The 13,903-nt window shown below is 56.4% G+C and overlaps 1 protein-coding gene across 1 annotated transcript in view; it reads right to left on the bottom strand.

Moving 5' to 3' along the window:
* Ajap1 (adherens junctions associated protein 1) overlaps window positions 1-10,867 on the bottom strand; it is a 96,664-nt gene extending 85,797 nt beyond the window's left edge. Inside the window, exon 1 of the mRNA XM_090333932.1 lies at window positions 10,665-10,867. Within this exon, the coding sequence (XP_090190058.1) occupies window positions 10,665-10,693 (29 nt within the window). The 5' untranslated portion in view covers window positions 10,694-10,867. The remainder of the gene's footprint in view (window positions 1-10,664) is intronic.
* Between the last annotated feature and the right edge of the window lie 3,036 nt (window positions 10,868-13,903).

The raw sequence follows: 13,903 nt of genomic DNA on the forward strand, positions 1-13,903 counted from the left end.
ATTGAACAGTGGGAGCCGGCATCACGGGAATGTTTTCCTGTCCCAAGACAGTTCATTAATTCCTTGCTACAAAATCATCTCTCATTCTGCCAGAAAGACGCTGTTCCTGAAGACTTCCGTGCAACACTGACTCAGCCGCCCTCACAGAAACCGGGCCCACTGCCTTTATTTAATTTTTTTTAAATTTGTTTTGCTTTGTTTCCCCCAAAGGATAATGTGTAACTTAATAAAAGGAATAAGCAATAGGATTTTACAGCAATCACAAAAGCCACAGGGGATCATGAAAAGAAAATAAGGAATTTGGAATTCTCAAAATCTGGGTTGAAATCCCAGCTATCCCGTTAGCCAGCTGTGTGACCTTGGGTGAATGACCTAACCTCTCTGAGCTTCACTTCCCTCCTCCTGTAGAATGAAGGTCCCACGGACATGCGCTGTGATCTATCTATGAAGTGGGTGGGACAGTGTGGTGCAGCCGGGCTCCAGGGCTCAAGGGCTGAGTTATGGAAAAGTCTGGAGGAAGAGCTGCGTTCAGCATTTCCTCTCTGGAGATGGGCAGACAGGAAACACAGCGTCCGGTGCAGCAGGTGAGGATGCAGAAGAGTCCAAGGCAGAGCGTCCTGAGATCGATCACCTGATTTCATTCAACACGGCTGGTGGAGCCTCACACACCCCAGTTCTTTCTATCATTGTGAGCGCCGGGATGCAGGATGGTGCCAAGCCACCCTGCCTGGGCTCACTGAGCCAGAAAGGAGACACAGACTGCTTTTGTGTTTGATGTCAAATCCCCCGAGCTGGTCTCCCCGCGTCCTGGAGCCGGGAGTGGAAGAAAGTGGGTCTGACCCCATAAAGGCTGCTCTACTTTCAGAGCTGACCTGATTTACGTAAGGATCTGGACAGCAATTTGGATTCGTCATTCTGCAGCGGGCCATTTATCACTGCCTCTGACAGTGGAGAGAGTATCACACGGCCACAGGGCCCAGGCCTAAAATCATGGCTGCACGGACAGACACACAGAGGATCCCGACACCTAGCGCAGACAGACAGACCCGGCCAAATGCTAGGGCTCCTCTGTAGCAGGCTTGGAGGAAGTATTTTACCTGGTATCCACTTCTGTCTCATTTAGGACCACCCTGAAGGGAAAACAGGTGTTCCCTAAAAATGTTACACACACACACACACACACACACACACACACACACACACACACACACACACACGGACATGGACACGTGGGCAGCTAGTGTTGACCTCACCCAGATGGCTACAGAGTGTCACCTTGGTCCCCTTATCTAAAAAGTCTTCACCCGTGGGCCGGGAGTTTGGCCTAGTGGTGGAGTGCCTGTCTAGCATGCACGAAGACCCAGGTTTGATTCCTTGGTACCACATACATAGAAAAAAGCCAGAAGTGGTGCTGAGGCTCAAGTGGTAGAGCTCTAGCCTTGAGAAAGTCCAAGGACAGTGCTCAGGTCCTGAGCTCAAGCCCAGGACTGGCAAAAAAAAAAGAAAAGTCTTCACACAACTGCAGGCCCGTCTGCACTGATGGTCTGGTACAGCGACGTCCCTGTACCCCTTCAGCTAGCTTTCCTACAAGGTGCCATATTGCTAGTCTAAAGAACATGCAATGACTCCATGACTACAAGAATACCTCCTGCTACCCTTCTGACTCACCCCTTCCTTCCTATTCCTGCTCCTCCCCAATTTGCCCCCTTCCCCCATAAACCACCCTTCTGTCCTCCATTCCTGTCCAATTGCAGTTGTGCATTAGGGGACCCTCACCCAGTACTACACAGTGGGAGTGGCTTTCCTTCCCCTCACAGCCCCAAACCCCTGGATGGGTGCAGGTTCTGGGTGAGTCCTACATCCCTTCCTTTTTCACTGCTCAGCAATCTTGTGATTTGGGCACACCACTGGTTTAACCACTCACCCATGGAAAGACATCTGGGTGTCTGGGGAACTGCATTTATTGCAAGTAAAGGTGCATATGCCTGCATCTCCAGTGTACATGCTAGGGAAAGAAGCACTCTGTTGCAAGGCAGATGAATGCTTAATTTCAGAAGAAACTGCTGCGGTGTTTTTTACCTTCCTGTCAGCAAGGTACCAGGGATGCTGTTTCTTCCTGGCCTGGCCGGCATTTTGTGTTGTCAGATTTTTTTTTTTAATTCTAGGCATTTGGATGGGGTTGTTCTGCTGTCTCTCCTGCTTTCATTGTGCATTTCTGTAATGGCTAAAGATGTCAGACATGCTCCCTCCGTGAAAGAAAATGTCCACAAAATGTCCTCTTCCTTCCTGCTCTCTGCCTATTGCTAACTACAGTGTCTGAGGTTCCAGAAATCTTTGTGTGTTTTAGATATTAATCCTTCATCCGGTGCGTAGTTTGCCAGCATTCTCCCCTGCTCTGTAGCTTGACATTTCCACCCACGGGGTCTTTAATAGGACACAGTTAAACATTCTGATGTGGTCCAATTTATCAGCTTTTCCTTGTACGGATCATAGCTTTGGTACCAAATCTAAAACTTCCTTCCTTGAAGATGTTTCTCCTATTTTTCCCCAAACATTTAGAGTTTGACATTCAGATCTTCAAAGTGATTTTTTTAACGGGGGAATATAAAACATACTTTTCTCTTTGGGCTGTGGCCGCCTGTTGTCTTACTTGTTGATAAGACATGATTTGTGGGGTGCTCTTGCCTTCTCTGCGTTGTGTCACTGACCTGTGTTGACCCACACGCACTCTGTATAATTCTGCTTCATGTTCCTGCCCTATAACCTTACAAGAGGGGTATCTCCTCCCTTAGCCCTGACATAAGCATTGTACCATGCTATATCTGCTTCATCCTGGCTGTCATCCACACAGCAATAAGCTGTCACTGTTTGACTGTTCTGAAGAGAACCAAAAACCTTTAATATTTCCAATCTTCCCATCCATGAACTTGGTATGCATTTCCATTTATTTATTAGCATCTTCTTAGACTTCTTATATCAACACTGTGTAGTTTCTCAGCACAGTGTCAGAATGGTGGGGGGTTTTTGTTATTATTGTTGTTCTTTTATATATATTTACACCTAAATATTTTGTGTGTGAGCAATCTGAAATGACATTCCTATAATTTGGATATGGAATGTCCCCAAAAGGCCATATGCAAGAGGTTCAGTTACCAGCCTGTAAGCTACAAGGAGATGGGGTCCTTCCTAGAAGATGAGGTCACTGGGCTGTGCCCATTAAGGGATTATTGAGATCCTACCACTTCCTGTCTGTCTTTATTTCTGTTTGTTTGTTTGTTTGTTTTTTGCAGTCCTGGGGCTTGAACTCAGGGCCTGGGCACTATCCTTGCCACAGCCCCATTTCTGGCTTCTGTGCATGTGGACCAAGGAATCAAACCCAGGTCTTTGTGCATGCTGGGCGAGCACTCTATCACTAGGCCATGCTCCCGGCTGTCTTTATTTCTGGCTACCATACACTCTGCTGTGAGCTACAGTGCCAACATTGGCCCAGTGACCATAGACTGAAATCTCTAAAACTGTGATTCAAAGTTAACCTCTCCTTCTTTTGAGATGCTTATCTCAGGGGTTAATTACAGTGAAGGGAGACTGACTAACACAGAAACAAAATTAAATTCTGTGCATTGACCTTAGATTCTGTGACTTTTCTGGGCTTTCCCAGTCGGGCCTGGGCATTCTTGAGCGATGACCTTTTCTGTGTGGACAATCCCAACACTGCAGAGAGGGCCAGATCTGTTTTTTTCTCCTTTCTGCCGGCCTTCACTTCTTTTCCTTCCTGCCTCACTCAAAGTTGCCCTTATGCTGACTAAGAGCCATGAAGGTCCTTCCTCTCGTTCCGGGTTCACACCCTCGTAAACGGCAGGCTTCAAGCTTCTGCAGATGATCCTTCTCAAACTCAGACACCAGCTGCGCTCTGCTGTGAGTGGAGTTTTTATCCGATTTGTCTTTTGCATCTATTGTTGATGACATGGCTTTTTCTCTGTCTTTTTGGCTTGGCAGATTTCATGAAGTGCTTTTGAAGTATTGAACCATCCTTGCATTCACCGAATAAACCCTTCCTTGGCCCTGGTGTGTGCTTCCTTTTACATATGGCTTAAGTCTATTTACCAATATTTTACAAGCACTATCCTATTTTCAGGAACAGTAATTGATCTGCAGTTGTATAGGTATATGCGCCTACACTTACGTTGATAGCCAAGTAAAACCAGCTTCATAAAATGGCCTGAAAATACTGTTTTCTTACTCTATATTCCTGCTGCCAAGCCTCCTACACGGGGATCTTTCCTTCTCTAAACTTTACTCAGGTCTAGGCACCCTGAGAATCTGCATAATTCTGACCTACTGTGGCTTGTCAACCAATGCATAAGTCCCTTTCTCCTGTTCCTGGACCCACTGGCATCTGGCTTTTTCTGCTAGAATTGGAACAGTAGGTAAGAGGGCCTAGTCAGAGGAGAATGGCAGTTAGAGGAGCCTGTAGCACTGCATTTGACTGGATCTGTTCTTCTATATCTGCAGAGCCCGATGCATTTGAATGTAGGGGTCTTAGGAGAAATCTTTTCCCCATTTAACTAAGTCAGTGTATTCAAAAGAACTTCAGCCAGATCAGTACGAGAATGACCTTAGAACTCAGGGCTCACAGCTGAATTCAGACAGAGTTCCACACCACCTTTTTATTTTCGCACTTTAAATGAGCACACGTGTATTAAGAATCAATCAGACACCTGCCTTCAAAGACTAGTGCACAGCCAGTTCCCACGGCTAGTATTTTATATGGATTCATGCTGGGATGCTGATATTTTGGGGAGATTGGGAAGAATTAAGGATATTCTTAAAACCGCTCCTGCAGAACATTTTGATGTGGCTACAGAAAAATTTAAAAGCGGAAGCGTGTCTCCTGTGCCATGTCAGCTGGGCAGGGGGAGGTCCGCCCTGGTACAGGAACATGTTCCCACCAGTTTCGGGACGGCAGAAGATGGAAGCCTGCAATGAACACGGCACCAGTTCATCCGTGCATGAACAGGCGTGGCTGGAGCACGAGAACTCGGGAATGAATGGAAATGCGCCCGTGAATGCAGAGACCATGGCTTCCTGTGGTGCACAGGGCTCCTGTTTCAAAGAAAAAAAATCCACGTATACCCCAGGACACGGTGATTCTCCCTCACATCCGGGGTGTGTACTCCACACAGCTCGCACGACAGGCCCCTTCCCCTCTCCTCAGCTGCCTTCCCTCTCCTCAGTTCCATCCCATCCGTGGACACACACACTGCCAGGATGCTTGTCTTCCTGGTCAAGCCACCTAGTCTCTGATCAACTGTCCCTAGTGGGTAAGTAAGTTGTTTCATTTCCATGAGAGCTGAGGGGGAGGGGAAGGGGACACCTCGGCCAATCGCAGAGCAGTGGTGAATTCGCCTTCCACTCTACTCAGGCTCTTTCCTCCCTGGGAGTGTTTTCTCTGAGGAACCCCACTGCACGTTCTCTTCATATCGACTACTACCTTTCTCCCAGACAATGACAAATCTAATATTGCCACCAGTACTGAGCTGCTAAGGACTAGAAGAGTGCGGACGGGCCATTTGTCCTCTGTACACTCAGTCTTTTGATGATGACAAAGGCTCAGCACAGAATCCTGAGCCACAGTTGCTGGTTGGAGAAAGTAGCACCGACCTGAAGCTCTTAAACCTAACAGTGGAGATTTCCCTGGACTTTAATTCAGAGTCAGGAAGAAGCAGGAACTAAACAGGATGGAATGAATGGGGGCACCTGAACACCCTCCTCTGTGCTAGGCAGGCAGTCTCCTTAAGAAGGGATATGAAATGAGATGAGCCCCACCCATCCTTAGAGACTCTCGGCCCTGGGGACCTCAGCAAGTTCTGCATTTAACAGAACGTGTGCATATGTTGTTCCACATTATCGGATGGACAGTCCCCCTTGCATGGACAGGCCTGCAAGAGCCTGGCCCAGGCCTCCCTATTCAGAAGCATCCGAGACCATACATAGGCTAAGGAGTCACGTGTCATGGCCACAACAACAGCAGCAAAGAGCCAGGGGCTACACTTCCCTGGCACTGCCCCTGGGACTGGCAGCCCACCAGCCAAGCTCAGCCAGTGACACAGGGCAAATATGCAGGCCAGAGCCAGGGAGGGTGAGAGAGGTGGAGGTGACAGCTGGCCTCACGGGAGGCACAGGGGACTTTGTAAAGTTGGAAATGACACCTTTCTGTGGAGTGCAGACACAGGACACAGATTCAGACATCAGCCTGGCCCCTTCCTTCCCCGAGTCCTCCCAGGCCCACCACAGGAAATTCTGCCCTTTACAAATACATAGTCCTCCAGTCAGCCTTCATCAACTGTTCAGGACCTGCGGACAGACGCTGGGCTGTGTCCTTTCCCCATCCCCAGGGCTCGTTCCAAAGAGGCAGGCCAGCAAGCTGGCGGAGCTCTCCAGCCTCTTCCACGTGCCTGTGTGGCCCACTGAATCTGGGCCGTCCTCATGCAATCAGGCAGTCACCACCCTGGCCCAGCAGTCAGGGACATGGCCTCCCTCAGCCTGGCACTGAAGGGAGCCCCCTGCATTCCTAGATGTCGTCTGCCAGGGCAGAGTGCAGCCTCGATGAGCTGCTGGGGCACCGGTCCTTCCCTGGTGGCCATGTTCTGACCCCAACCCCAATACACACAGGAGCTGGGGGACTCCCAGGGCCCCCACAAGCCTCCAAGCTCTGACATGATTGCATACCAGCCTGCCTTGCTCTCCCAGGCAGATTAACTGAGTTAATCTGAGTTATGTAACCGCCAACTCCCCATTCCCAGCCTCGTGAGACACCAGCCCCTTTGAATTCCTGGAAGGGGTCTCAGGGGGAGAAGGAGCCGGGTCCGTGCTGTCCCATTTGTCTGCGCTGGCTCAGAAGCCCCCACTCCTTCTCCCTCCTCCGATCTCAATAGCAGAAGGCAGAAGAAACCCTCTCAAGCCAGACTTCAAACGTGGAAATCTAGATCAAGGATATATTTGGCTTTCCAAGCTAATCTGTACATCAATTTGGTCTCCACTGACTTGTAACCCTTTGAAGAAAACCTAGCGGCTCTGTGTTTAAAGCAAAAGACCCCCCCCCGAACCCCTAGAAAAGAGCCCCCTAGTGCTGGAGGGTCCTCAGCTAGCCGGGCTGGGGCTCTGTGTCCACCATCTCCATCAGGCTTGGGGAGCAGCTCCCATTCACAGGCCCCGGTGTCCCGTGTTCTTCCCACAAGATGCTCAAAAGGATACAGGACCCTGCTCTCCCCCTTTCCCCCTCCCCCCGACCCAGTCAAGCTCCCAGATCCCCACCTGCCAAACACTTAACGCTGGGGTGGGAAGGAGTGTGGGTGATGAGGCCCTTGGAGCAAGCCCTCCTTGGAGAATGCAGATGCTCAGCATCAGAGAAACGAGCTGTCCCTTCCCCAGGGACCCAGAGACAGACGCCTCTGGAGGGGAGGCATAGGGCTGTCTCACTGTGTGTGCTGCATGCCCTGTCTCCTCTCCAAGACACGGAAGGGAAGGAAGCAGGGAAGAAAGTGACAGAGACAGGCTGGGTGGGGGGGCATCACTCCCCTGCTCCACTTGAGCAGAGCTGCCTAGGGGGGTGGAGGAACCAGAGGGGAGGGGTGCTGCAGATGTTCCTCGAACCTTCAGAGCAGCCTCCGACATTTGCAAGTTGTCTGAGCACTAGGCCCCCTGCCTCTGACGCCACACAGATTCTCCTGGCATTCAATTCGGGAGCAGCAGCTGGAAACCAGGGAGAGCAGGGGTGCACGGGAGCACGATGCATGTGGACAGAGCATCTGACTTCAATCCCTAAAGCCTGGCTGTGCAGCCGCCGCTGCTGTGAAGCCCTACTGTGAGGCTCCAACAGAAATGGCAGAGAACACAGCCCACAGTGCGAGGGACAGAGGAAGTGTGAAATATGTCATCACATATGCTCGGGCCCTCCCCAAGAGAAGGAGCTCTGGCACCTCCAGGGGCAGAAGAGGAGCGACCCTCCCCTCCCTCTCTCCCACCCCGCCCCCCTGCCCCCTGCCAGGCAAGGGCTGTTCTGCTAGAAATGAAGGTACAGTAACCCCAACTGAGCCCTCCAAGCCCCCGACAAGACTCCAGGCTCCCAGGTCTGCAGTTCTCAGGCAACTGGCAACCAGGAGGGACTCAGATGATAGAGCTGTGGGCAGACCTGGCACACCCTCCGAGCTGCTGCTGGCTTCACAGCTCTGCAGGCCTCCGACCTCCTGTAAGAACCTTTTCTCAGAACGCCCCTGCTCTGAGCTGGTAGAAGGTGCTCTGGAGCTTTGAAACAACTACCACCAGAAAAAGCAAAGGGGGAAGAAAAGACATAAAAGCAAATCGATAAGACTCCATCTGTTCCTCTCTCCTAAAAAGTGGAGGCTCCGTGTACAGCTCAGATCCAACGCAGAAGGAAATAACCCAACAGGGCCTCAGCTTCGTGTAGGAGCTGAGCAGCCCCTCCCCCAACTCCACCGAGGAGCCGCCTCCCTGGCAGAGCCAGCGCTGCCTTCTGTCACCTCTGCTAGAAGCTCCATGGCTACCTGTCCTGACCAGGATGCAAGCTTGGCAGCAAGATGCCCAGTGCTCACCTGGGGAGTTGTAGAGAGCCTTGTAAGCAAAGGCAAAGGGCTCCTCAAAGGAAAGTCTACATGCAGAGACCAGGAGCCAGGCTCCCGGGGCTCTCAGTTCCCCTGGGTCCTGGAGGATACAAACCCACCCAGCTCTCTGGGCCCAGGCCTGGCATCCTGGCTGGGAGACTGTGCAAACAGCCAGGACCAAGCATGCCTATCAAAATCTCTAAGAGGTGACTGCTGTCCTTAGAGGTACAATTATAGAAAGAGAAACCTCCTGGGTTGACAGCAAGGGGAAGAAAAACAAAAGGTCAAACTTCAAAATCACCAACGGAACTATTTCTGAACACACATACACAAATCCCTAGATCTTTCCGAGATGCTTTAGAGGGACTGTTAGTGATTTTGAGCCTAAAGAGAACGGACTCTTTCCTTCATATTTGTTTCCTCCTCTCTCTTTATTAAATGTGCTCTTCTTTCAATGGAGCAACTTGGCAATAAAATTTAAAAAAAAAAAAAGTCTGTTCAAATAAGTTCCCACCATCAGGGAAGCGCCAGACAGAGGCTGGAGGAACATCCAGGAACCCAGGCGTCTGCTGGGCAAGGCGGGGACAATTCACAAAGCCTAGGGGAATGTGGCCAGTCCAGAGACAATGCCAGGTCCAGGAAGGGACAGCAAGCACTCGGTGCACGGGGATCAGGTCATTCCAGAAAAGCACCCCAGATCTGCTGAGCAGAAACCTTATCTGGCCTCACGGAAGGGGAAGACAAGCGACCCAGGTCCGGCCCAATGCCCAACGCCAGACAGGATCGGCTTTGCCCTTAACCTCTTAAAGCCCACAGCTGACAGCAAGCTCAGCCACCGGCGGGAGGATTAGTCAAATAACTGACAACTGACGATCCCCACTAGATGTGTTTGCTAAACAGCACTGACGCTTGGGTGCCAAGTCTCATAAATCAAAGGAGCTGGAAAACGCTTAGCCGGCCAGTCCTCTCCCCGTTTCTCAAAATCAGGACTCTGCCCCCCTCGCCCCCCTCGCCCCAACCTCGCGCCCGCCCCGGTGGGGGCTGCCTGCAACCTACTCCTAGCAACCACGGGAGCGCAGTGCAACCCAGCGGACAAAGCCCAGAACGGCAGGCAGGCGTTCTCGCCCTCCACCTATGGCTCCCGCCTGGGCTGCAGCCCCGACCCACACGCCCCGGCTCTGCCAGGGGCCCCCTGCACACACCCGGGGCGGGAGAGCGGGGGCTGGGATGTCACCGGGTCTGCAGAAGCGACATCTGTGCCCAGCCTGGCCCCTGTCGCCCCCCAAGGCAGGGGCTGGAGAAGCCAGAGCGCCACGGCGGGTGGGCAAAGTTTGCTGAGAAGAGGTCGGTCTGGGAACGAACGTCACCACCGCAAGCGCGGAGCTCGTGCTCTGGGCGGCCCTGGAGTCCGCGACACAAACAAGCCCTGGGCGCACCCACCCGCTCGTGTGGATGTGCGTGCGGCGGTGGGGGGCGCGCGCCGGCTCCCCAGCCCCCGCCGCCCGCCGGCTGGACGCCACCGTCGGGCCCAGGGGTCACCGAAACCCACCGGGTGGGCAGCTGGGAGCCTCGGAAGAAAGGGAAGGGGAAGCGGCGCGGCGGAAGGGTGGAGCGCGCTGGGATGCTGCTTTCTCCCCAACTCGGCTTGAAAAGCGGGTGCCTAGGATCGGGAGCCGGAGCCTCGTCCTCCCCAGCAGCCCCAGAGCCCGACCCCGCCGCGCCCCGTGGCCCGAGACTGGCTCTGGGCTCCGGGGAGGAGGCGCGCCGGGGCTGCCGGCCAGGACACTGCGCTGCTGGCGCCCGGAGCTCCGGGCGCGCCCGGCCGGGTCCGCTGCCCGGATGGCTGGGGCGAGCGCCCCGGCCCCGACCCCACACGCCCGGAGACCGGAGGAACGGGCGCTGCCTGCGGAGCCCCGGGACTGGCCGCTCCCGGGCGGAAGGTGGGGTGGGGGCGTCCGGCATTTCCAGCACCCGGGGAAGCGTCGCTCGGCTCAGCCCAGCACCCCGCGCCGCGCGCTCCCGGGCCCCAGCCGGGTCGCTCACCTGAGTCCTAAAAGCTGTTGAATCCACATGGTCACGTTTCGGGGAGCCGAGCCTCAGACCTCGCTCGCCCCGGCCATCTGCGCGGCGTCCGCGCCCGATCGCTTCCGTCCCGTGGCGCCGATCTCCGGCTCTCCGTCCGCCGCCACCCGCCGCCCGCCGGCCGCGGGGCGCACAGCGAGTCAGAGCGCGGCCGCGCGGGGCTCCATGCCGGCCGGCGCGCCGCCGCCGTGGGGGCGCATGGCTCAAGCGGGCCGGCCCGCGGGGGCGCACATCCCTGCGCGGGCCGCGGGGCGCGGGGCCCCTCCGCGGGCGGAGCGCGCGCCGGGGCTGGCGCCGCGCGGCGAGAGGCTGAGCGGTGCGGCTTCGCCCTCCGGGGCGGCGGGCGGCGGGCGAGGCCGGGGCGCCGCCGCGATCGGCGCGAGCCTCTGGGTGCGCAGCTCTCGCCCCGGGCCGGAGCTCCGCGCTTAGGATCGGCGTTGTTGGGGGAGTCGGGACGGCTGCCCCTCGGACGGACGCGGGGCCCCTCCTCGCGCCGCCGGGGTCGAGGGCTGGAGCCGGGGCTCGTCCGCCCGGCGCTGCTCAAGTTGCCCGGGAGCTCCGTCTGAGCGCGCCGCTCCGCAGACGGCCGCGGCCCGGAGGCTGGCAGGGGGCGGGCAGGGGAGGCGCGCGGGGCGAGGGCGCCGCGGAGCGCGGGGCGTGAGGACGCGCGGCGGCGGCGGCGGCGGAGGCGGCGGCGCCGCGCGGAGGAGGCGCGCGGGGATTCCGAGCCCGCCGCCCGCGCCCACCGCGCCCTCCGCACAGCCGCCCGCGCCGCCCGGCCGCCTCCCTCCGCGCGCTCGCCCCCGCCTCCCCCAGCGGGTCCCAACTCCTCCCGCCCCGCCCGGCCCACGTCACCCGCCTTCCCCGCCCCTCGAACCGGCGCCCGAGCCCCCGGCCGGCCGGGCTCCCTCCCGCCGCGCCCCCTCGCGCGGGGCACGGGGGACCCGGCTGCCCGCGGGGGCCCCGGGCCAGACCCCGGCCCGCCCCCTTCCCCGTTCCTGGTCCCGGTCCCCACCTCGGGAAGGGCTCCAGAGAGGCCGCGGGCTCCGATTGGACCGCCGGGCGCCGCCGGATGGTGTTGCCACGGTAACCGGATGGCATGCGAAGCAGTTAGAGGTTCCGACCCGGTTCTGAGTGCGCCCCGCGGCCCCCGAGGGCTGGGGTGGGGAGCGGGGGCTCCCGAGAGGACGCGTGGCGGGTGCGGGCAGCCACGGGGGCCCTGAGAAAAGTTTCCTCCTCCCGCAGGCTGAGGCTGGGGCGCAGCCCGGGCCAGGCTCCCGCTCTCCGGGCGGCTCGGGCCTGGGGCCCTGGCGAAGGAAGTGGCAGCAGCTTCCCCGTCAGCCTCGGCCCCCGGCCCGGTGCTGGGCAGCTCTGCTAAATGGCAGCTGCTGCCTGGCCAGGCCCTGGCTCCGAGGCCGCGAGAGAGCTCCACGGAGCCCGGCCTCCCGAGCTCCTCACCCTCCCCGTCCTACCAGATGGTGAAGGACAGCGCTCGGGGGTCTCCTTCCCTTGAGATGGGAGACAGGGACAGCCCCTTCCGTGGAAGGCCAGGCCACCGGGTCCCCGGTGTCCCGTGTGCAGGCTGCTGGGAGAAGGAAAAGCCCAGGGGCCAGAGCGGTCTTCCCGGGTGACAGGAGGCAGAAGGCAGGGCCAGGAGGTAGAGAAAGGCCGTCTGGAGCTTCTACAGAGCGCCCGGTCAGAGACACCCAGGAGAAAGGCCTCCCCCATTCCCCCACCCCGGGTAGGCGAGGCCTGGGGACAGCAGAGCAGAAGCAGGGCCTGGCTTTGCCCTGCCTCCAGCTGGCACTCCAGCACTATGAGCTTCTACCTCACTCAAGCAAGAGGAGGGGTCTCCCCGCCTCCTGTCCAAGCTCCCAAGAGGTTGGGGTGGGTCAGGAGCCAGGAATGTCTGTGTGGGGGCAGAGACTCCACCGCCCATCATGTGACCACTCCTCAATCTCCTCCTCATGAAGACCAGAAGAGGGGTCTCCTGCTTCCTTCCACATGGAGGGTTTCCTGGAAGCTAAATGAGCCGGCCTCCCACACACAGCAACTCTCGTGACACTCCTCTGTGTGTGTGTCAGTACTCTGCCTGCTTGGCCACCCGGGGGCCACCTTCCTCCAGAGCTCCTGTCCCGCTGGGGTGGGGTGAGGGAGCCCAGCCTGGGAGGCAGCAAAGGAGACAGGGAGGTGCTGAGAACAAGCTGGACCCAGGATGGCCAGCAGAGGAGAAGATGCTCACACTGCTGCCACCTAGCGGGCCGATGTGGAAGTGCTGTGCCAGCCAAGCCCTTCCCGCAGATTGAAGCCTGCCAAACAGCTTTAGGGTCCCCCTGGCTGGGGACTGGTGGGGACTGGGCCTGCTCTAGGGACCCTTCTCTCGTTTTGACTTGGCCAAATGTGCTGGCCTCTCTCAGAATGTTGTAAGCATATGGACTAAATCACCCAGGATTTGCTTGAAATGTATTCTCAGAACAGGAGCAGCCCGTGGCTCAGGTACAATTATGCTTAAAAAGCCTTGTTAACAAAACCCGTTGGTGCTCTTCCAATATAAACTAGCTTATGACACATTTCTTTAGCAGCACCCGGTCCCTAGATACCTTGGTTCTGACCATGAAGCATGCAAAGGCAGCATTTTAAGATACCCTTCCATCTTTGCGGAAATGGAATGCCCTCTGTGCCTACCTGGACTTTAATGTCCCTTTGGTCCTAGGCACCTTAACGGTAATTCTCACCCAAAGAGACCCCCCACCTGTTAGTTAGCTTGTTTTAATTAATGTTATCTTCTGATTGAACACTGTCAGTTTCTCACTACCCTAAAAGTGTGACTTCCACCTCAGCAGGTGGCTGCTGGCTTCCTGTTGCCCCAGGCCCTCCCACACCTGCTGCCTTGCTTTCTTCCCTTGGAAACTGGGAAGATAAGAGTGAGTTATTTCTCCAAGCACATGCATGCATATGCCCGCTTGTACACACACAAGCATGTCCTCACATGCATGTAACTGTGAGCACATGCACACACGCATGTCCATGAATGTATGAACACACATGCCCCTGCTGGCTCTGGTAGGCACAGACAGTGACCACTTAGGGCACCATCTCTGTAAAGCCTGGTTCCTGTTCTGGCTGCCATCTGTGCCTCTCTAGCCCTGCCTGAACCCCCGTGTGGAGTGCCAGGCTCCTCTCACTTCTCCTCTTCCTAT

The sequence above is a fragment of the Megascapheus bottae genome, chromosome 6 (genome assembly GCF_031878675.1).
Source record: "Megascapheus bottae isolate mThoBot1 chromosome 6, mThoBot2.hap1, whole genome shotgun sequence".
Lineage (NCBI taxonomy): Eukaryota > Metazoa > Chordata > Mammalia > Rodentia > Geomyidae > Megascapheus > Megascapheus bottae.